Raw genomic sequence first — 21,539 nt, 5'->3', positions numbered from 1 at the left:
CCCTCCAGGGGCCGTATCCTTGCACCAGCTAAAGGAATTTTAGTGTGGAGCAGCAGGAAAGAATAGAGAACCTAAGAGCATTTCCTTTAACCTAAAACTCAAACAGCAGAGCTGGACTGCAGGTGTTAGCAACCTGTTTGTTCTTCCCTTCGCCTGGTGACGGGCTTTCTCCAGAGAATAACTTCAGCAATAGTGTTCCCAGCCTTTTATGTGCGTTAATGAGGACACAATGCCCCACAAATAGTCTAAAAACGCAGGCTAATAGCGAGAAAATGAAGAGTAAGGTGATTTATTAAACTGCTGAGCCACTGCTGGTGTGCTGAAGGTGAACTGTCACCACGTTCCTGTTTTCTTAAAGAGGAATTTGGAAGGGTGATTGAAGTAGAGGTAAGGAAGCGAAGTTGAGCCTTAATAGTTCAGTGCGAGGGTTTTGAGCTTAAAGTGAAGGATGTGCATCTTAATCAACATCATTCACAGCGGGCTTGTTTTCAGGGTCACGCAGGCAGATGGCTCTGCGGCGGGGCCAGTTCTCTGGCAGCTGGTGGAGGCTTAAAGAGGAGTTCTGAGGAAAGGTGGGCCACGTGAATTTATTTTGCATAGCTAGATGACAGGGTGCTTTGGCCAATTGTAGCTTTCCACGTGCACGTATGACCTCTAAGGCAAAAGAATGTCATGGCAGAGCATTAAGGGAATATTGGTCTTAATATTTATCTCCTCCCACAGGAGTGGTCACTCATTCCCATCTTTTTTTCTCTACCTTAAATAAAATCATCTGGTTCCATGGGGCAGCTGCAGCGGGACAAAAGCCACGTTTGTGCCCTGTGGGTAGGGTTTGGAGCATCCCTCAGCAGGGAATCACCTCTTCCTTGTAGCCCACCTCCCTACCAAGCCCTTTCTCTCCCCCCCTACATTCTCCTGAGGTTATTTAGGCATTTCAAGCCCAACTTGTTCGCTGACATACCAGCTTGAAAGCTCTTTAGTTCTGTCCTTTTGACTTAGCGCTCTTCCTGAGCGTGTTTCTCCCTGTGAGAAGCTGGCAGTGATGTAAACCACTCCGGACTTGTTTAAAGCTGTGAGGCTAGCGTGGACTTCTAATTTTGCACGCCGCTTGGAAGTGGTGTTTCTCTCCCTATTTTCTCTAGTGTGCAGTGATGATTCCAGTTACAGGATGGCTGGGTTCAAAAACAAAGCCACAGCAGGCCGACAGGATGAGACTAAGTATAAAATAACCTAAACACCAAAGAAGTTGTCATAAATTTTTTAGTTTGTCTTGCTGCTGTGGCTGCATCTTTCTCACTTGTTTTTGAGTGATTCGTGGTGATTTTTAGAGAAAGTTAGGAGGCCTTCCCAGGGTTTGAGTCATTTTTCCATCAGTGGGATGTTCCTGGGTGGCTGCAAAGCTGTTGAGTTCTGCAGCGTGAGAAGGGTTTATCAAAGCAGGTTTTTAAAATTCAAGGATAAATTTGCTTAAATTCACAAATGTGCCAACACCCGTGCTTCATCCCATCCTGCGGATTTGTTGCTTGTCTTCCTCAACCTGTATGGCCCTCAAATATCTTCAGCAGTCAGTGGCAAAGGGTGAGTTAAAGATGTTTCATCAGGAGCTGGCTGCTGCTGGCTTTCTCCTTTCAGACAGCCCACCCGCTGCTTTTGTGCCCTGCCTTTTTGTGCTGTGGACGCAGCGAACAGGACCACGCTGTTCCTTTCAGCCTCATTTGGGGTTTTATAAACCCTCCTCATCCTCCCGTTGTCTGTTTTAGGAGGCGAAGGAACAAAAGTGTGCCCACCCTGGGTTTTTATGTTGCTTGTGAGCATCATGCCAGTGGGTAACCCCATTCTTGCAGTATCCTCAAGGCCTGGACTCGCTCCTCCACATCTCTCAAGCCTTGCTGAAGACTGCTTACACGTGTGGGATTGAGATCCCTGAAGCCGTGCTGCTCCCAGGTGTCCGGGAAACCTCTGAGGGTGCCATCAGAGCCCGCTGACATCACGGGGAGGATTCAGCATCCTTCCAGAAGCATGAAACACTTCAGCTGCATTTGAGACTGCTGATTTGAAGCAATTACATCGGCTTAACATCCGAGCAGTGGTGGAATCATTTTCATCTGTGAGGTTTCATTTCCCTTGGCTCTGAAACAGCCTCGTCTCGCCCCGGGTGGCCATGGTCCCGTTGCCTCCGGTCCCCCCGGCCCCGCTCAGCAGCCAGGGGTTGCCCTGGTAACGGGGCAGGAAATTTGAAAAGAGAGGAGCAGCACAAAGGCCTGGCTGGATGGGATTTGAACAAGGAAGGAAGGCTCCTTGTAGCTCAGCCGCATGCTGTGGAAACCCAAAATGTAGCTTTTAGGAGGTGCTGTCAGCTGTGGGCTTGTTTGTGTTCCTCGATTTATGGAACAGAAGCTTCTCGCTGCCACAAACATGACATCTTTAACTCAATGAGCCCTGTGGGTCTCTCCTGACTCAGATCTCTGTGATTCTGTGATTAAACCCAGCGAGACGATTCTGACCAGCCGTGCACCCAGCTGTTTTCCCCTCTCCTGACCCTAATCCATCGTTCATATTTGAATGCGTTCCCTGAAAACATCTTTGAATATGCATTTCTTTGAATATGCAGTCAGTGGATCGTACTATCCTTTATCTGATGCATCTGAATCCTTTTATTTTCCCTGGGTAGCTCCTGGCACTGTTTTAGCACCAGTGTCTGACCCGGGCAGGTGCAGTGTGGAGATGTTACCTCAGTCTGCCCTGCAGGTACAGCTTGGCCTTCCATTTCAGGCTTGGTGCTTATTGTCAGTAACAAAAACGTGTCAAGAAAACAATGTCACACACTAATTAAGTGCCTTTCTGATGTTTTATCAGCGTATGAAATTTATTATTGAACAAATCCATTTATACCAAACTTTAATTAAAGAACAATGGCGTTCCTTTGGCTTCAGGTTTTCCACGCTGGCTTTTCAAATGACCAAGCCTGTGGTTCTTAGAGGAAAATAGCTTTTACCTCTTGTAGAAGAAATATCACTTAAATGGCCTGATTTGAAAACTTGTCCTCCAAGTGCACTTCTACAAAACCTGGCAGCTAAAGTGCTGAAAAATCTCCCTCTGAAAAATAACAAAATCACAGACATTTTCCTTATCCTTATTTGAAACCACAGGCAAATTGTTCTTGTTACTCGGAGTAACCTTAATTAAGCGGCATCACAAAAAGCCAACACAATGCTTCAGATCCATCAGTTACTTTTTTTTCCCCAACACCACAGGAGGCAGTTGCTTTTGTCTGCAAGGAATGGGCTTCCAGGCTGCTACAGCTCGGGCTTTGTTGCCCCTCCCTGCTCAGGACTAGTTGCTGTTAGGAGCCAGGGTCACGGAGGGGACTCGAAAGGGGCTCTGAATTGAAGGCAGGGCTGTAAAAGATCTGCAGCTCCTACAGGGATGGCGGATTCCTCTGGCATAACCTGTAGTGCCCACCAGAGAGGAGTCAGCGTGATGGATCTGAGGGCACAATTCGCATCTGCACCGTGTCCATCCCTCATCTGTGATGCTGGAGGCAGCAGGAGGTAAGCGTGAGTGAAAGCAGCGGAGGGCAGCTGAGCAGAGCTCACCCCAAAACGCTAATAAACACATCAGTATGCTCCTATCCCCTGTCCTGCTCCTTGTGAGGATGAAGAGACAAAGGGATCTGGGCTCCCAGCTGTGCTGGGCGACCTTCTCAGGGTCCTGCAGAGCAGCAGCACCCTCTGACACCCTCTGGCAGGTCTCAAGCCAGCAGCCAGGTGAGCAGCACTTACACCGTGGTCTGCCTGCTCAGAGCCCTGTGCCTTGGTGCCTCGTCTTCATGTGATGCAATTTTCCATCCCTTTAAATACAGAGGGTTATAAAAGGGATTTTGCAGCATCAGGCAATTATTCCAACAGGCAATCAGTGGGAAAACACGCTTACCCCCTCTTGTCTCTTGCATCAGCCTCGTTTGCTTGCATCTCCCAGCAATTGAGTGCAGCATTTCCCAGTTAGCTGACCTTCTCTTTTATAGTCTGATCCCACTTACTCTGTTCTGCACATATTCCCTAGCTACAAACATCCCTGCAAGTAAATTTTGTGCAGAACCTGACACGTGGAGTACATTTACAGTGCTTGTGAGCGTAGTTCTCTGTTTGAGGTGCTTTTTGAAGATGTGCTGCTGCACCAATAAATTCTTGCAGATATTTGCTCCTCTTTATTCTGTTTAACTGAGCAAGAATTTGGGTGCATCCCCAGTGTTGGGAGCTCACCAAGTAGCCAGGCAATCCTTTTTTCTTCTCATTCCCATCCAGCTGTGTCCCCTCTTTCCACCCACTGCCTCGTTAATCTTATTACTGTGTTATGTCTTGTCCTGCTTGGCCAAAGTGTTTCAAAGACGTGCGGTGTATGCTGTAGGAGCAGCCCTTCCCAAAGCTGATGGTGGTGCAGAGAACTAGGCACGAAGGTATGGAGAAACTCCTGGACCTTTGAGGGCAAAATATTGCTTAATCCGTTTTGAGAGAAGCAGGCGTGCTTTTAGGGTGCCGCAGAAACAAATAAGCAGAGGCACTGTGGGAATTCTCTCAAATATTTATCTTGTGAATTATTAACTGTGGGGAGGAAAAATCAACTTGGGGAGCCTGGTTTGAGGCTTAATGGGACAGTTTTGTCCGGGCTTTCCGAATTGGGCCAGCAAGCTGCTAAGTTTGTACAACTGCAGGTTTTTTCCAATTCCCTTTCCCTGTCCTCCCCTGTAGGGTTCATTTGTGACCTCATTAACTTAGCGCTGAGTAGGAGGGGTAGAGTCCCCCGGTGAATCTCAAATTTTAATTTGCAGCTGCTATGCTCCGACGTGTTTTTAAAAAGCAGTTAATTATTAAAATTAAAGTCACCAAGTAATTATCTTCAGGCTTCCATTTGGACCAGAAATCGATTTTCATTTCATACATTGGAGTAAATTGAGGGTTTCTCAGGCTGTTTCTCTTCTTTATTACTGTCTGCTGAGGCAACAGGCCCATTTGGAGCCCTCTTGCACCTCTGAAACCACGTAAGAGGTTGGGATGGACGATCTCTTTAAAAAGCTTAAAAAAAATTAATAGAAATATCCTAATAAATGGATTCAGTGCTTGATCAGAACAACCAGAGTCACAGTAGTGACCATAACACACAGACTCGCTGTAGACTCGCTCAGAACACACACGCTCTGTTTTCAGACACCAAAACCTTCCACAAATGCCACCTAATTTTCCCAGTGTTGGAGTCCAGTTGTCCAGGTAGCACACAGGACAAATTTTGTGCGGAATACTAACGTGTAGAAGCTGCTCCAGAAGTTCAGCTCGCTCGGTCACCTCCAGCTGTTGGCGTTGGACTCATGGCCATGCAGCGCAGGAGAGCTGCACGTGGAGCCCCTGGCAGGTTTGTTTCCTTTTTTTTTTTCCTAATCAATCATTCAGATTTCCTAAATAAAATCTAGATTTTATCTAGATCATCCAATATCTCTGCAATTAACGCACGTGAAGGCTACCACCAACTACAGCTTTCCTCCTCTCCGGTTAAGAAGCTGGCTGAAGTGATCACCACCACACTATCCCCGGAGAATCCTCCTGATCAAAGTACTGTCAGCACGTAGTTGGGGCACGAGACAGGGCTTGATGATCCTAAAATGAGGCAGAAGGAGCTGCTGAGCTGACGAGGAGGCAGCCCAGCCTGCTTTGGGCTGGATCCCGTTGTGATAAATGCAGGCAGGGCCGCAGAGCGTGACCCCGCCGCCGTGAGAACCGCCCCGCGCCGCTGGTGCGCACGAAGCAGCCTGCTGAGCTTTAGAGCAGCCCCTGCCCTACCCCGACAGCCTGGCCTTCCTGCAAATTCACTGAGAGGAGAAGAAAAGCATTGCTGAGCTAGCAGACAGCACGTTTTAAATGATACTCTCTGAAATAGCCTTAATTTTGAGGCCCAGAGATGTGAATCTCTGCTCCCCAACTGTTGATGTGTCTCCGTGTGCGTGTATTTTTGCTGGTATGTAGATGTAACAGATGGCTTGTAATGTTAGATTGAGACGCAGCTGTTAAAATATTAGCATGCATATAGATGGGTTTTGTTTGCTGTGCAGAACAGTTCTTAGGGTATTAATCCAGCAGATTACGTTCTTATTTCACTTTGCATCCTATTATTTATACATAGCTGGATCGGATCGGTGTCATGCTCTGTTTCTTTCTGAGTTATATTCCAAAAAACCCTCACGTTTCCATTTTTAAAGAGGCTTTATTGTATTACCTGAGTGCTTTTTGGTTTTCAATTTGGACAATAAATACTGGGCAGAGCCAAGGAGAGTTCTCACCATGGGCAGCCAAAAGGAAATCCCTTTGGCATGGCTACTTGTGACAAATGTGTTTTTTTTCCATAATAGTACATTGCAAATCAGTGAATAGTCTTAGTGGGTATTGCAAGGCATTGGAAGAAGTATTGGGGTTAGATTTATGGTGGACCTTTCTAGGAATAAAATGTCATTTAACCTATGGTGGGGTGCACATCCCATGTGGGCAGGCGAGGCGTGAGAGCTTTGGAATGGCAATTCCTGCTTTCGTGTGTGAAAGCTGCTGTTTGGGCCAGCAGGGGAGTTTTGTGGGAGGATGTTCACAGCAGCCTGGTGACCAGGGGAGTAGCAGATCGCTTCCTGAGTTCATCTGGTGTGTTTTTCCCTGCAGCCTCCTGCCTGCAGAAGGTTGTGCTGCTGGGTTTTAGCAGTGTCAGCACTCACTCTCAGCCACAGCGAGAAGTCTTTGTCTTCTGTCTCGTGGAGCAAATGATCTAAAACTCAGGGGTTTGCCTTAAACACATCCTTGTAACATCTTCTGTGTCCAGCTGGCTCCAGGGCACTTAAACTCTGTTATAGGTGGCTGTGAACATGTTGGATGTCTTCAGCACCAGAGCTCAGGGTGTGATGTTAACGAGCTATAAGGTCAGCTTAGCTGTGCCCTGCTCCTCCTCCAGTAACATCTCCATTTCACACCTCCTGTAAGGTTATTAAGGTGCTAAAGCAGCAAAAAACTACCCTTAGAAAGCATGAATTGATCAACCCGGAATATATTGTAAAGCATCCCGGGACTACAGGAAGAATATTTAGATGCCAACACTCACAGGTCTCCTCATTCAGGACCTTATCCCGACTTTTCACACTACTGCTGGTCCAAAGGCAGCACGCGGGGCTTTGAGGTGAGTTTCATGGCCAGTTCCTACCAATCTTAAACCCAGGGCAGGATATAGGAGGCAGGGGAAAGGGCAGGGGGTCAATTAACTTGGCCTTGCTGTGAAACTGCACCCTGAGGCGCCCGAGGTGACAACTCGAATTTGTCCTCGTTTCACAGCCGTGTAGGAGAGCGGCGATGACAGCCCCACAGCGCACGGTCCCTCCTAGGGCAGTCGGCACACCACGGATTCCCCTCATTAGTCTGTCAAGAAGCACTTTGGCCTGGGTGTCGGAATTAGGCAAACAGAAGTCTTCTCCCATTCTCATCCCAGCGGAAAACACGTTAATCCTCCTGTGCTTTGCGTTGGCCTTAATGTTGAGTTCTGAGATGTTCTGCTCTGTATGAAATCATGGCTAGCAGAATCACACATGAAGTAGTAAAAACCATCAAGCCTTTGAGAAAGGAAAGTAACTTGTCTTGAATTGAAGGAGAATTCAGCATTGGTTATGTTGTATTTTAAAAGTCCAGCTTGCCTAATTTTATTCTGCAGGGGCTGTGGTGGCTGTTAGGTGGCAGATGCTGTCATTCTGGCAGTAAAAACAAAAAGGTGAAGCTACTCCGACTGGGTTTTTGAAGCTTGGCTATGCCTTTATCTCTTCTCATGCCCCCTATTTTTAGAAATTCCCTTCTTATAAGCTCTCAAGGACTTGATCTTGCTACCGAATCCATTGTGCGCTCTCGAGTTAGCGTCGAGTCTTCTCACAGACCTCGATACCAAACCTTTTCCCTCCTTCACTCAGCAAGATAAATTTTGGAGTGTTTTTATCCTGCTGCTCTTCAAGGAGACAGACCTCCCTGCAGCTGGCAGAAGGAGTTGGTGAGTCCCTGACGTGCAGATCAGGCCGCAGTGGCAGAGATGAGAGAAGGAAAAAGTTGTTATCACTACTGCTCCACTTCTCATAATGGATCTCTTTCTCCTTCCCACAGTGACAACAGCACTGGGAGCATTTTTCGGCGGGCATCAAAGCATCAATCGCGCTCAGCTTGTACTTGGAAGGTTGTCTTTGCAACCACAGGATACAGAAATGTGTTATTTAAATTGGAGGGATGGTTCTGTCAGGGCTTACGGCTCCTGCCGAATAGTCTCTCGCTTGTCTAGGCAAAGTGTGCTTAACAGTGTCTTGTCTTAATGGTGCCTAAAACACTGGCCAAGGGGCTGCGGATTTATTTCTCTGTAATTTTTTGGAGTTCTCCCAAGCCCGTCACAGCAGGCATATGGAGAGGAAGGAGGAAGTCCGAGCCGTCTCAGCTGTCTTATAAAAACTAACACTTCTTGCAAATGGAAATCGGTTCCAGGACCACCCATCTGCATTCGTCAGCTCCTAAACAGAAAGATCACATTTAGGAGAAGTGCGGTTTGACAGATGGATGCCGTCTTCCCAGTGTCTTCCAAAGGAACTTCAGAATTTAAAATGAAGCAGGAGACCTCTTTAAAGAACAGGAACAGATGGCTTTGCCTTTTAGTCATATAGACAGAGATTGATGTCATTTTTTGTCCTTTAACTACTTTCATCTATATCTTTTTTTTCCTGTAGTTGAGAAACCGACCTCAGCTGTCTGTTCAAGCCCAGGAAGCTTAGGGTGCTCGGCATCGTTGCTGCCCTCTCACGAGTAAGCCAGGTGAAATAATTGGACTTAGGTTTTAAAGTGAATAACGGGGTGATTGGATCAGTCTATAACACGAGAAACATATAATCTCCAAGCACACTCATTTCTTGGCATTTTTAGCGTTAGAATGACTCGATACCTTATTTAGTAGGGACATCTATTTTTAGGAGTAAGTTAAAACAATCCTCATTGCAAACAGAGTTTTTGAGCTCACATCAAAGTAGGCGAGGTGGGATATCAGGGGCTGTGGGATAGGAGGTTTGTAACAGTTCACACAGAAAATGTGTGACTCTCCTTTATCCGTGCTGAGCAGTGGCCAGAATTGTGACCCCGTTCTGCTTTTCATGCCTGCATCACTCTGTAAAGATTAAAATAAAAAGTACACTGCATTTCTCCAGACAAGGAAGTTGATGGTGAGGTCAGCTTTGAGTGTACACGACGCTGTGTTCTACCCAAACTTTGTCTTGGCACTGTGCATTAAAAATAGGCTTTGGCACATAAATGAGCCTGCTGCCCTTTGAAAATATGATCTGTGGAGTAAAGCTGCCCTTCCATAATTCCTTCAAGGTGAGCAGGCACGGATTGTTTCTGAAAGAAATGAAGGGACTCTTACACACCTGGCTGCTCGTTTTCATGCTCTTTTCAGTCCCTCATTTTTTAGGAAGCACCACTTAGGTTAGGTCAGGACTCTGATATCCAGCTTTGGCTCTAGCAGCTGCTCAGCCCTGGGCACTGCCTTGGAACAAGGCCCTGCTGGCATCCCTTCGGCGTGGGGACCTGTGGGGTGCGGGCTCCAGGACATCTGGTGAGCTTCAGAGGAGCAAGCAGAGGTCGGAGCCATCAGAGAACAAATTGCCACTGCCTCAGGTAAAGCAATTCTGCCTGGAACAGTCTCTGGAGAGCACCCACACGAGCTGCTCTGCTCTCAGAGCTGTTTAGTTGGATGAGAAATGTGGATATCTGACGGGAGGCAGCACCACATTTGGGCAAGCTAGCAGTTGTCCGAAGAGTTAAATCCAGCTGGGGAGGCAGCCTGGGAAGCACTGTGCCCTTTGAGATGCAATTCCAAGTTTTTTTTTTTTTTTTTTTTCCTAATGAATAGCAAGCTAAATTCAAACACAGGGCAACACAGACAGAAGGAGCGGGGTGGATCAGGACAGAAGGAGCAGAGCAGATCCTATCCTGTGGCTGGCCTGAGACAGGATTCGCCCTGAGGCAGCTGCTGCCACCGGAGAATTGCAACAGGAATTGATAGTCAGAGCATCAGAGCATTGCTCTTTTCCCCTGAGCCCAAGGGAAGGAAGCTTCCCTCCTTCCTTCTGTGAGTTTGTGAGGATGCTTCCTGGCCAGCTTTGTGTGAAGAGAAAGGAATATGTAACCGGACAGAGAACAGAAGGATCACCAAAATCTTGCTGTTTAAATGTTGCAGTTATGTCACTTCCCAAATAACAAGCCAGCTCAGTGACTACTGCTGAGCAAAATAAAGAGAATGGTTTATTGTCTCAGTAATGCACGGTTCCACGCTGTCGTTACAGCTAGAGTTACTGTTCTTGCTTTGCAACTGAGAGAATTTGCTATGTATACAGGAGGAAGAACCTGCACAGATCTCTGTGGCTTTCCTTTCCCCTTCATCCCCTCCGGAAAACCAAAAGAACAAAGGCAAGCAGGCAACTTCAGCTCGCTGGCAGAAGACAGCCATGAAACCATTGCCCAGGCTTTGTCTTTTCAGCAGACAGGAGCTGTAGGGACAGAAGGACCCAGGGCCACGCTGCTGGGAGCAGGGAGATTTGTGAAAGGACCTGTGCTGATGAATAAGAAGATTCTGGGGAAAAGGGGAAGAGGAGACTGCGCTGCAAGGTGGAGAGCTCAGAGAAAAGCAGTGATGAGTTATCTGATACACACCTGCGTGGCAGAGCAGGGGAGGGATGCGAGGGGACTCAGCCTGAAAGAAATCAGGCTCATAATGCAGTTGCTGTCACTGGCCTTGAGGGAATTTACATGACCATAAAGATTTTTCTCAGAGGTGGAAGGACCAGGGGGTGCACAGCTTCACAGACATTACTCCGTTAGGTGATCTGGCTTATTTTAAGTGCTTAAGTACCTTCAGGAGCAACACAGGTATTTATCTCTTCTTAAACATTTATCTCTGCACTTTCCTGGATCTCCCAGGACTTGGCCTGAATCGTTGAAATTTGTTTGGCTGTTTTATCTCCTCTTGTCCTTTTTTTTTCCTCCCTTTTCCTCCACACGTTGAGTTGTTCAACAGGCAGCCTTCAAAAGCACAACCCACTCGAACAGAGAGCCTTTTGTTAGGAGCCGAAGTGGAGTGGGGCTGAATGGGCTAAATGTCATCATTTGCGCTGCTTCCCCGGGCAAGATCATAAAAAAAAACCCTCTCTTAATCTCCCTGCCTTCATTTTTAATAGTGAAAAACAATCTGTAGATGGAAGTGACTTTTCATTTTGGGAGCTGCAAAGAAGGAGTAAGATAATTTTAGAGTTAGGCTGCTTACGGGCACGGTGCTGGTTGAAAGAAGCTTCTCTTCCTCGGCCTTAACAAGGAGTGGTTGTCGAGTTTTCCCTTTTTCTGTTGTCCAGTGTAGCCTCTCCATGATTTTAAAATAAAGGGACTTGATATAATTCATAGGAGAGTTTTTGTCTGCCTGCAGTTCAAGAGACAGAACAGAGAGAGAGGCCTGGAGCTGCTGGGAAGCAGAACAGCCAGCACTTGTGGAGCAGTCCTATTAAATTATTCCTATTTAAGTAGATTTCTTCCGTGTTGTTTGGGGTGAGGATGTCTCTGCTGTCTTTTGAGGAGTGTGCCAAGACCATAGTCAAAACCAGACTTGCTCTTTGCAGGGATAAAGAACTTTAAGTGCAGCTAACGTGCCCTCTGGGGCACGAGGGACTTTGCCAGTGAAGATTCAATTACAGCAGCGTTACCTCAGATGTTCCAGCATCTTCATCCCAGCCCCAGCTTCCATGCCAGAAGGGAGTGAGTTTCTGCAGATCCTTTATCTGAGAGCGTTGGCCCAACATTTCTTGAACTCCACAGCTCGGTGCTGTGCCCGCTGCCCTGGGGAGCCTGTCCCAGTGCCCGACCACCTCTGGGTGCAGAACCTTTCCCTCACCCCCAGCCTGACCCTGCCCTGTCCCAGCTCCACGCCCAAGGATCTTCCTTGCCCTTCTTGAACATTGGGACCACATCTGCCAGCTTCCAGTCAACTGGGACCTCCCTGGATTCCCAAGACTGTTGAAAAATAATTGATAGAGGTGCTGCGATCACACCAGCCAGCTCTCTGGGATTAATCCCAGCAGGTCCCATGTGTGCATTCAGGTGGAGCAGCAAATCCTGCACAAATTTGGGGTTGATTGGCCCTTGCAGCAGCCACCAGCCCGGAGCAGGGTGCAAGGAAATGCCGGTGCCTTTGTGCTCCCTCAAGCCTGCCTCCTGCTTCGTCCTTGCCCTGCGGTGGCTTTCCCCCATGCACACCTTGAGGTGAGCTGGCACCTCCCTAAAGGAGGGAGCTTTGTGCAAACCAAACACATCCTTAGCAAGGGAGAGCAGGAAAAGAGAAATTTCGGAAACATCTTAATGGAAAATCGTTAAAAAGAAAAAAAAAAAAAAAAAAGAGTAAATATTTAGTCAAGGAGAAAGTTTTCTGTGGGTAACAATGAGCTTGTAAATGTAAATACTTTCCAACTGTTGGTTCCTTTTTCCTCGTCGATAGCTGCAGAGGTTTTTGCTGCCTCTCAGGTAAGCCATTGCCAAATAGTTACGGCTCCGTTGTTATGTGACGGCATTTCCAGAAACCTGCAGCACCGGAGAGAATTCAATCAGCTTGGTAAATACTAATTCTGTTTACAAACTTCAACCAAATCCCAACGTGGTTGTGTCTTGTATTCCCTCTTGCAAGGGCAGTCTTAAGGAGGAGATAAGAAAGAACTGAAATGTGAAGCTTTGCCTTACTATTTTTGGTAATTCTCACTCAAATAGTCACAGCAGATGCCCTCTTTCTTTGGTGGTGGTCTGCTCTGCCCTGTAGTTTGGGGAAAGAAAATGTTGAATTGGTTTAAAAGACTTTCCAGGAAACTGCTGCTAAAAATGTAATCTTCCTAGCTCTCAAAACAGCCTACTCTTCAGCGGCAGCAAGATTTAGGTTTTTCTATATATAGCAGGTTCAATTCTGCTACTGCAGCAGACTGAAGATTAGATTTCTTGCTAATCTTGCCAGGCTGTGGAGAGGGGACTGGTTTCAACATAATGGGCTTAGAAAAATGTATCTGGAAGAGGGTTCGTGTTAGCTTACCCTGCAGTATTGCCCTTGAGCAAGCAACTGTCACCTTTTCCCTTCAAGCTTTATTTGAAATACAAGCCAAGGAAAAGAAATGGCTTGCTGGACGGCCACTGCTGGTTCTGTGCTTTGGAGGTAGCAGAGTCATTGAACAACCCTACAGTGCTTCGTTTCATTCTGGTTTTTGTTTTATTCTTGTAAGTTCTGATGTATTTTGCTATTTTGTAGTAACCCTTAACAGAAAAAGTAATTGATCTTGGGTTAATATCTAAAGATATTAAGGCTTTGGGTGGTGGTCAGAGATGGGAATTAGGTATTGCCTCCTGAAGAGCTGTGAAGCCATAAGAACAAAATGAATCCATGCTGGATAACAAGAAGATAGCATGGATTATCAACATGCACTGCTTTTCATGAAGTCACAAGTCTCTGTTCTATTTCTTTCCTTATTTCTTACCTTCAGAAATGCTTAAGAGCAGCTACACGTTGGCTGTTTGTGATCGATTTTCTCTCAGTGCTCCCAAGTGCTTCTGTCGCCGCTACCACCGCGACTTAAACCTGCTACAAGGCAACGAGTAGCACAAGACACCACTTCTTTGCTCTCATTCATTTCCTTCCAGCTTTCATTTCAGAGATTTCTGTTGATTAGGTAGAAAGAGGCATAGCTGCTGTAAGTTCACTCTGCTGCCCTGATGAAAATATTGAAGGAATAGAGGTAGGATTTACAGTTACTGTGTAGGGACACGAAAATCGTATTTGAAAAAATCACAATGTGTTTTATTTCTGTACTGTGAAGGAGTGTTGCGTTGCCTGATATTCCTCAGATTGTGGTCTGGTCAATTGAATTTTTTTTTCTTCATATTATCCCTCTAAATAAGCACTTAGCCATTCATGCCGTCCGTCATTTAACCAAGCAGTGCAAAGAAGTGCATGCGACATTTATTGGAGGGTGTGAGTCTGAGCCTGAATCCTCAGAGGTGTTTAGCTGTCTAATTCCCATCGATTTTGATGCAAATTGAGTACGTAAATGTCCCTTGTGAGTCTTTGTCACTGTCCCCAGGCTTCTTACTTGCCTGCCTTCCTAAAAATGCGTAAGTGCTGTATTATGATGATCACTTCTTCCAGCAGGAAAAGTTCAGAAAAAGAAGGTTCTGGTTGTGAAAGCCCTAACACCTCATTAGTCAAATTACAGCTTCCTGCTGAAATGTTCTACAAAGCTGCCGTCTGAAGCTTTTGAATTCTGCCTTTTTCTTTTCCAGCCATTTCATCCGATGGTGAATTTGGAATGCTCCAGAGATTTTCGACCCTTCCTGTGCGCCCTCTACGCTCCCGTGTGCATGGAGTACGGCCGCGTCACCCTGCCGTGCCGCAGGCTCTGTCAAAGGGCATACAGCGAGTGCTCCAAACTCATGGAGATGTTTGGGGTCTCGTGGCCCGAGGATATGGAGTGTACCAGGTGAGCAAACCTGCCTTGTTTCTTTCAGGATCCCAGAGCAACATTTCAGATCATAAAACATCCCAGATCATACTAAAACGGACAGTTTTAACGTGTTCCATTACCAGTGCCCTTATTTTCCCTTCCGTTTGTGTCACAGCTCGTTTCCTGGGGAGGAAACTGAATTCATGTTTCTATCATCTGCCCAGGAGATGAATTGAAAATTTCTGTAGGCAATTGCTGTAAGATGTGCGTGTGTATTAAATGAATGAATTTACCAATCTAGTTTTCCTCTTCTTTGCCATATCTGCAGACCTGGCTTTCTTTGCTGTACCAAAGTAGAATGGATGGCACTGCTCAAAATTCCTCTGAGAGTTCTGCAAAGTTACACACGCTGGAGATTAATAGCCCCTTTCTCTGAAGGGGAAGCTGGCTGGTTTTGCAGAGCATATAAAACCTCTGTTTTCAGAGATTCTACCTCTTGTTGAGCACATATGGAGAGACGTTTTCGGCTTTAAGTTACACAAATCCAGGGAAGTGGTCACGGCACTGAGCCTGCCTCAGTTTAAGAAGCATTTGGACAACTCTCTGAGACGTGTGGTTTGATTTTTGGGTGGGCCTGTGTGGAGCCAGGACTCAGTGATCCTGTGGGTCCCTTCCAGCTCAGGATATTCTTTGATTCTGTGAGCAAAGGATTTGATGATGTTCTAATCTATTTGAAACAGAATATATGTGTAAATGAAAGCAATATCTTCCTGCTTTTTTTTCTAATAAGTGACTGTAACAGCTAATAAAGTACAGGAACACGGTCAGGAAGAAATAGTCTCTCTTACAGTTGATAGGAGAGGATGAAAAACTTCTTTTAGCAACAGAGTTAAGTCAGAGGATGCTTCTAGGTGCTGATAATCTGGATCAAAGATTGCTCTTAGCCTGTGCTCCAAATGGGTGCCTGGGTCCTTTAGGTACAGCCCACACCAGTAGTGAAATTTCAAAACCAGAGATAAAGCTACCAAAGCTTCTCTGTGTTACTGTTAGAGGGACAGAACATGAACTGTGGCAGAGGAACCTGCACGTTTAGCTTGTGCTGTGCTAGCTGAGGAGATAACATCTGGCAGAGGCAGCTATGCGTGGAATCCCTCCAGTCTCTCCTTTAAAACTTCGGACTGCTTCTCCAGCAAACCTTAGCCTGCCATCAGTTTTACCTAACTGCAGCAGAATCTTCATCATAATTCCAATTTGTTAATGATAGTAGCAGTGCTAGGTTGGCTTTTTGGTCTAGCTAGCTCACTATCCTGTCTGATAGCTAGTGCAGTAGCGTAGGGAAGGGGTTTAAAATGTTTTATAAAGTCGTTCTTCCTTAAGCATGTCATTTGAGTTTACAGTAAACCTAAATTTAGAGACTTGCTGAGATGGATTTTGTATCCTCACATTTATGCTTAAGGCCCCAATAAGCACCTTATCCATTTATTTCTGTTTTATTTTGTGTAGTTTCACCATCCACTGAAGTCTGGGAAAATAAGTTCTAGACTTTGTTTATACGTAATGTGGTATTTCACTCATTACCCATTCATTATTTGCATTAACTTTGTTTTCTCTCCAGTCCGTGTGTCTAAAGGCAGACACATAAATGATGTTGCTGGGCTTTGCAGAGTGTGTGTGTATTTCTTGTAAATAATTCTTGTCTTCCTTTCTAGATTCCCGGATTGCGATGAGCCGTATCCTCGCCTCGTTGACCTCAGTTTAGGTGGGGAGCCCACAGAAGAGGCCCCAATGGCAGTGCAGAGGGATTATGGCTTTTGGTGTCCTCGAGAGTTGAAAATTGACCCCGACCTGGGTTACTCTTTCCTGAGGGTACGGGACTGTTCCCCTCCTTGCCCAAATATGTACTTTCGTCGTGAGGAGCTCTCCTTTGCTCGCTACTTCATCGGAGTGATCTCCATCGTCTGCCTTTCTGCTACCTTGTTTACCTTTTTAACTTTTCTGATCGATGTCACAAGATTTCGCTATCCCGAAAGACCGATCATATTTTACGCTGTCTGTTACATGATGGTGTCGTTAATTTTCTTCATTGGCTTTCTGCTTGAAGACCGAGTAGCGTGTAACGCATCGAGCCCTGCCCAGTACAAGGCTTCCACGGTGACCCAGGGCTCTCACAACAAAGCTTGCACCATGCTTTTCATGGTGCTCTATTTCTTTACCATGGCTGGCAGTGTTTGGTGGGTCATTCTCACCATCACGTGGTTCTTGGCAGCCGTGCCAAAATGGGGCAGCGAAGCGATCGAGAAGAAAGCGTTGCTCTTCCACGCCAGTGCCTGGGGCATTCCGGGAACTCTCACCATCATCCTCTTAGCAATGAATAAAATTGAAGGTGACAATATTAGCGGCGTATGTTTTGTTGGCCTCTATGATGTGGATGCATTGAGATACTTTGTCCTTGCACCCCTCTGCCTCTATGTTGTTGTCGGAGTTTCCCTCCTGCTAGCTGGCATTATCTCTCTCAATCGGGTTCGCATTGAAATCCCGTTAGAAAAAGAGAACCAGGACAAGCTAGTGAAGTTCATGATCCGGATTGGCGTGTTCAGTGTTCTGTACCTCGTGCCACTGTTGGTTGTAATTGGCTGCTATTTCTATGAGCAGGCTTATCGAGGTGTGTGGGAGACGACGTGGATTCAAGAACGCTGCAGGGAGTATCACATCCCGTGCCCCTACCAGGTGAGAAAATCGATACGAGACATTTCAGGAGTGCAGAAACCGGATATTGAGGCTTTATGCTAAGCCTTAATTGTCATCCCTAACTCAAAAGTGCTGCTCTTCCTACAGGGGAAGTTTCTTTTCATTCTCAAGGTATTTGGATGATGTCTTGGGCCTTCTGGAAGACTCAATATTGCTGGGAAGTTGGAGGTTTGCATCAGCTGCGTGGTGCTTCTTTTTATAGCTAATAGCTTTGGAGTTTCTGGTCCATATGGTACCTACACAGGATATAAGATGCTATTTTAAACCGACTTCAGGAACACGTCTTAATGAGTTTATTTCTGGCCTTTAGATATGTGGTAGAAGTTCTGCTCGGAAGGAGTTTGGCATTTAAGCTCAGTTGTCATCAGCCTCCTTACTGCTTTTTTGAGTGCTCATGCTCCTGTAATGGTTTTGTTGCCTTGATCAGCCTGCGGGTTCTGTGCTCATTTTAAAGCAATTCTGTGCTCATTTTAAAGCAATCTATGCATGTGTCAGAAACATAAAATCTTACTTGAAATGTCTTCTGATGAAAACCAGAGGTTACAGCTCATCCGTGCTGGTTTTTAAAGAAAATTACGTGTACCTCCTCTGTGTTTAACTGAGTTGTCACAGGAACAGCATTAGATACCAGACTGTCCCCTGTTTATGTCACTTACGTTGGTGCTGTTGCAAAGGAAGTATTTGTGGAAGTATCAATTACTTGAATCCTGCTTTCCTTTTTGGAGCCAAAGTAGCCAGTTGGTTTTGGAATGGTATTTATTAAATGCTTTCAAATAAGATGCAGAAAATAACTTTATTTCAGGAAGATTGTACAGCAACCATCTAGTACATAGCTGCACAAGCTTTTTTTTTTTTTTTTTTTTTTAAAAAAAAAGTTATTATTTTGGCTCTAAAGCAGTTAAAACACCAGCTGGGTCATCAGAGCTCGCATTTTAATGCAATAAAATATCACTTAAAGGTTTGGCTTAGTTTATGTAGCTTGATAATAATCCTTTTATTACCTTTTAACCCTTTTTATTGTTTTCTCTGTTAAATTTTATTAGGGTGTGACTCTTCCATCCAATGTGGGAGCATTTTTATGGCAGGAAATATCTCTCAGTGGGTGTGTTCAGTTTCATTTGCTTGATTGACTCTTCATTGCTGCAGTTTTTAATATGTTAAATTGATTGCTGCCTAAAAAGAGGGAAAGAGGGGGACAGAGTTTTCTCAGCTAATTCCAACTCCCCACCCATACACCAATCTGAAATGCGTATTGCTTTCTCAGAAGGTAGAACAAAAAGTATTTTAAACGTTGAAACCTCTGCTGTGTAAGGACCCAAATCCTGGCTGGTGGAATAATGAACACATGTAGGAAAATGCTACCCAGGTCTCTGGAAAACCGTTAACATAATGGCTCAGCAGGAGTCAAAAGAACAATAATGGTTTCATTCACGTCAAATTGGGTTGAAGGACCCGTAGAGCCGAGGGAGTGTTAGGAGGATTTTTCTTCTAACCCATCCAATTTTTTTTGTGTGAGCTAAACATGCTTCCCCAATTACACTGCCCAGACTTGTAATTAAAACAAATTTCCAAAGCAGTGGGGAAAAATCATTTTATGCTTAGTTCGTGCAAGTAAAATAAATTACTAAATGAGGGGAAAATTTAAAGCTTTCTAGAGAGTATCACTCACTTGCAAAATAACTCCATGTTTTTTTTTAAGCCTTGATGATATTTAATTTTAAATATTTGAATTTTGGGTCCTGTAATTAGAATAGCAGCTGCTTCTGTATTAGTTTTTCCTAAATAGAGAGTAGCAGTTGATTTCTCAGTGGGAGTAAGTTTTACGTGCATGGCTTAGATGGAGTCGTGGTAGTTGGAATCTGCTCCTTGCATTGGCACACGTTTTCCAACACCTGGAGCTAAATAGCCCCCGAAATGGAGAAAACAAAAAGATACCTTTATGCTTTGACCTGGGTTTCTGGCTGCCTGGATGCTTCCTGGGTTGACCTGGCTGCGTATCACGGTGTTGGATCTGGGAGGCATCTGCTTTGTGAAATGTTTTGTTCTTCTGTCCAGCCTTACAGGATTAGATTCGTGCCATTCCTGCTGTTTCCATTAATCTGACCAGCGTAAAGCTCACCCATAGAAATAAATCTCTATTTTATTCCCCCACAAAGACAGGAAATCGATATTCCCTCTTGGAGGAGGAGGTGGAGGACAAACAGGAGCTGGTGTTACCCTGCTCTGCCCCTCCGAGGTGCTGGGGGAGGCAAAAGAAGGATGGGGAAGGATGGCTCCAGGATGACCCATCAAAAATCGAGGAGAGGAATTATTGTTTCCTCGAGTCTCCTTTAGCAAGGAAAAGCCAACCAGTACATTGAGGGGCTGGGTTTATTTACAGTATATTTGGTGTATCTAAGGATTAAGAAATTGAGGTGCACTTTGCCCACTGCAGGGATGTGCACTTTTTTATGTGTAACGATTTAAACACATTTGGGAGAGTGAAGAACTCAGGGAGCTGAGTTTTGTGTCAGCCTGGGCAAATTTAAACTCGTTTTTTAAGTCCTGTAAACCCAAATTTTAAACTCATTCTTCAATGAGTTTAAAATACCAAGGTTTCTGTGTTAGATCATCCATCTTTCAGTATGAATAACGGGAAATTGAGTAAGTAGTTAGCAGAAATATTCATTTGTGTGGCTCACAAATGAATTTTAGGCTGCTCACAGCAGCCTAAAAATGTTGTAGCCCATCCCCTTCCAATCTCACCAAGGTCAGTGCCTTCATTTTCTTGGTGGGGAAGCAGTGCCTTGTAATCTACTTTCCGCACAGTAATATTCAAATGAAAGCTGAATTTTTTGTTGATATCCCACTTTTCACTCGGTGCCTTAAAAAAGAAATTCACGCTTGGCCTCAAAAATGGATTTTTGTTTTAGAGGAAGAAGAGTTTGTACTGCAGAAAATGAAATTAATTTTCCCTAGCTATAGAGCCCAGTACCCCCATCATGAGCACGCAGCATTGTAGCTGGGCTGTGTGCCTTAAAATTCTGACCTGATCACTCAAATTTGATCTTTTTCATAAGTGCACGGTACAATTTGGTATTGAGATAAGGTGCAGAAGGAAGGGAGGAAAGCAAGGAAGCATGACGCAAGCCAAGCACAAAATAATCCCATCTAGTCATCTGTTTGGGTGTGATTATGTGTTTTTCTACTGCTCCTGCTGGTTCTTTTTGTGAGAGAGGTGGCCTGCTCCTAATGCAGAGTCAAGCTTTAAGCCTTTATCATTGAGAAAATGTCCAATGTGACTATCTGTCATCACAATTTCTTTGATAATTTTGGCCATTCGTAGCATGTTGTTGATACTGCCTTGGCTTTTCAGGCTGAATCCTAACCCGGTTAGCTGCTGGTTTTGCTTTCCTTTGTTCCTTTTCAATTTCTATCTTGTGTGTTGGTGGAGCGTGCTGTGCCTCGGTAGCGAATTCAGGTGCTGGGCTGGGATTTTGGCCAGTCCCTTTGCAGGATCCATCGGGTTGAGGAGGCTCTGGACATCACCTCCTCCAACCCCGCTGCTCAGGCAGGGGCAGCCCAGGACCGTGCCCAGTCTGAATTCCCGTTGCCATAAAAGCTGGAAGTTCACTTCTGCATCAGAAATCTCTTCTCAAACATATCTGAGATAAGGTAAAAAGTAGAGTAAAAGGGTTAAAGAAGCTTGAGGTGCATTTAGGTACCGTTACATGTGTCTGATCTCCAGGCACAGCGGCATTTTGTTCTGTACAAGGAGACCAGCAGAGGTTTGTTCCCCTGGGCGATAACAAAGCAAATCAAACTGGGACACGGCGACCTGCCCCAATTCATGGAAATACATCTTCAAGATAAATTTGGCTACAAAGTGGAATAGATAGCGACGTAAGGCTGTCTCCAAGGATGGTTGTAATGTGCATTCCTCTTAGGAAAAGTAGGAGTTCACGTGGTCGACACGGCCTGGCTCTCTTGGAATGGCAGTTAATGGATGTTAAAAGCTTTTACCTCTTTTATTACCCACGTAATTGAACTGTCTAAGGTAGTTTAGGCCTGAAAAGGTTAATTGGACTGATCCGCAAAATCAGGTTTCAAGCAAAATAATAAAGAAGGTCTTGAGTGAAGGTACGTTTCTGTGCAATCCGAGTGTAAACAGACTCTCCGGAGCTTTCGTAAATGCCTCAGGGCTGGGCTAGGCACTGCGCTGGTGGGAAAGACATCTCATTTAGATATTAAAGAG

At 45.4% G+C, this 21,539-nt stretch overlaps 1 protein-coding gene across 2 annotated transcripts in view; it reads left to right on the top strand.

Annotated features, from left to right (window-relative positions):
• FZD3 (frizzled class receptor 3) overlaps positions 1 to 21,539 on the top strand; it is a 51,332-nt gene that overhangs the window by 11,944 nt on the left and 17,849 nt on the right. The window contains exons 1-3 of one of the 2 annotated variants that reach the window (XM_082757785.1): positions 5,295 to 5,406; positions 14,397 to 14,593; positions 16,267 to 17,284. In XM_082757785.1, the coding sequence (XP_082613911.1) occupies positions 14,409 to 14,593; positions 16,267 to 17,284 (1,203 nt within the window). In that variant the 5' untranslated portion in view covers positions 5,295 to 5,406; positions 14,397 to 14,408. Of the gene's footprint in view, positions 1 to 5,294; positions 5,407 to 14,396; positions 14,594 to 16,266; positions 17,285 to 21,539 lie in introns of those variants that run through there. The other variant, XM_082757784.1, reaches the window with a different exon arrangement.

This window comes from Aythya marila, assembly GCF_965140915.1.
Source record: "Aythya marila genome assembly, chromosome: 3".
Classification (NCBI taxonomy): Eukaryota; Metazoa; Chordata; class Aves; order Anseriformes; family Anatidae; genus Aythya; species Aythya marila.
The sequence above is the reverse complement of the archived record's forward strand: the minus strand, read 5'-3'. Positions and strand labels throughout refer to the sequence as shown.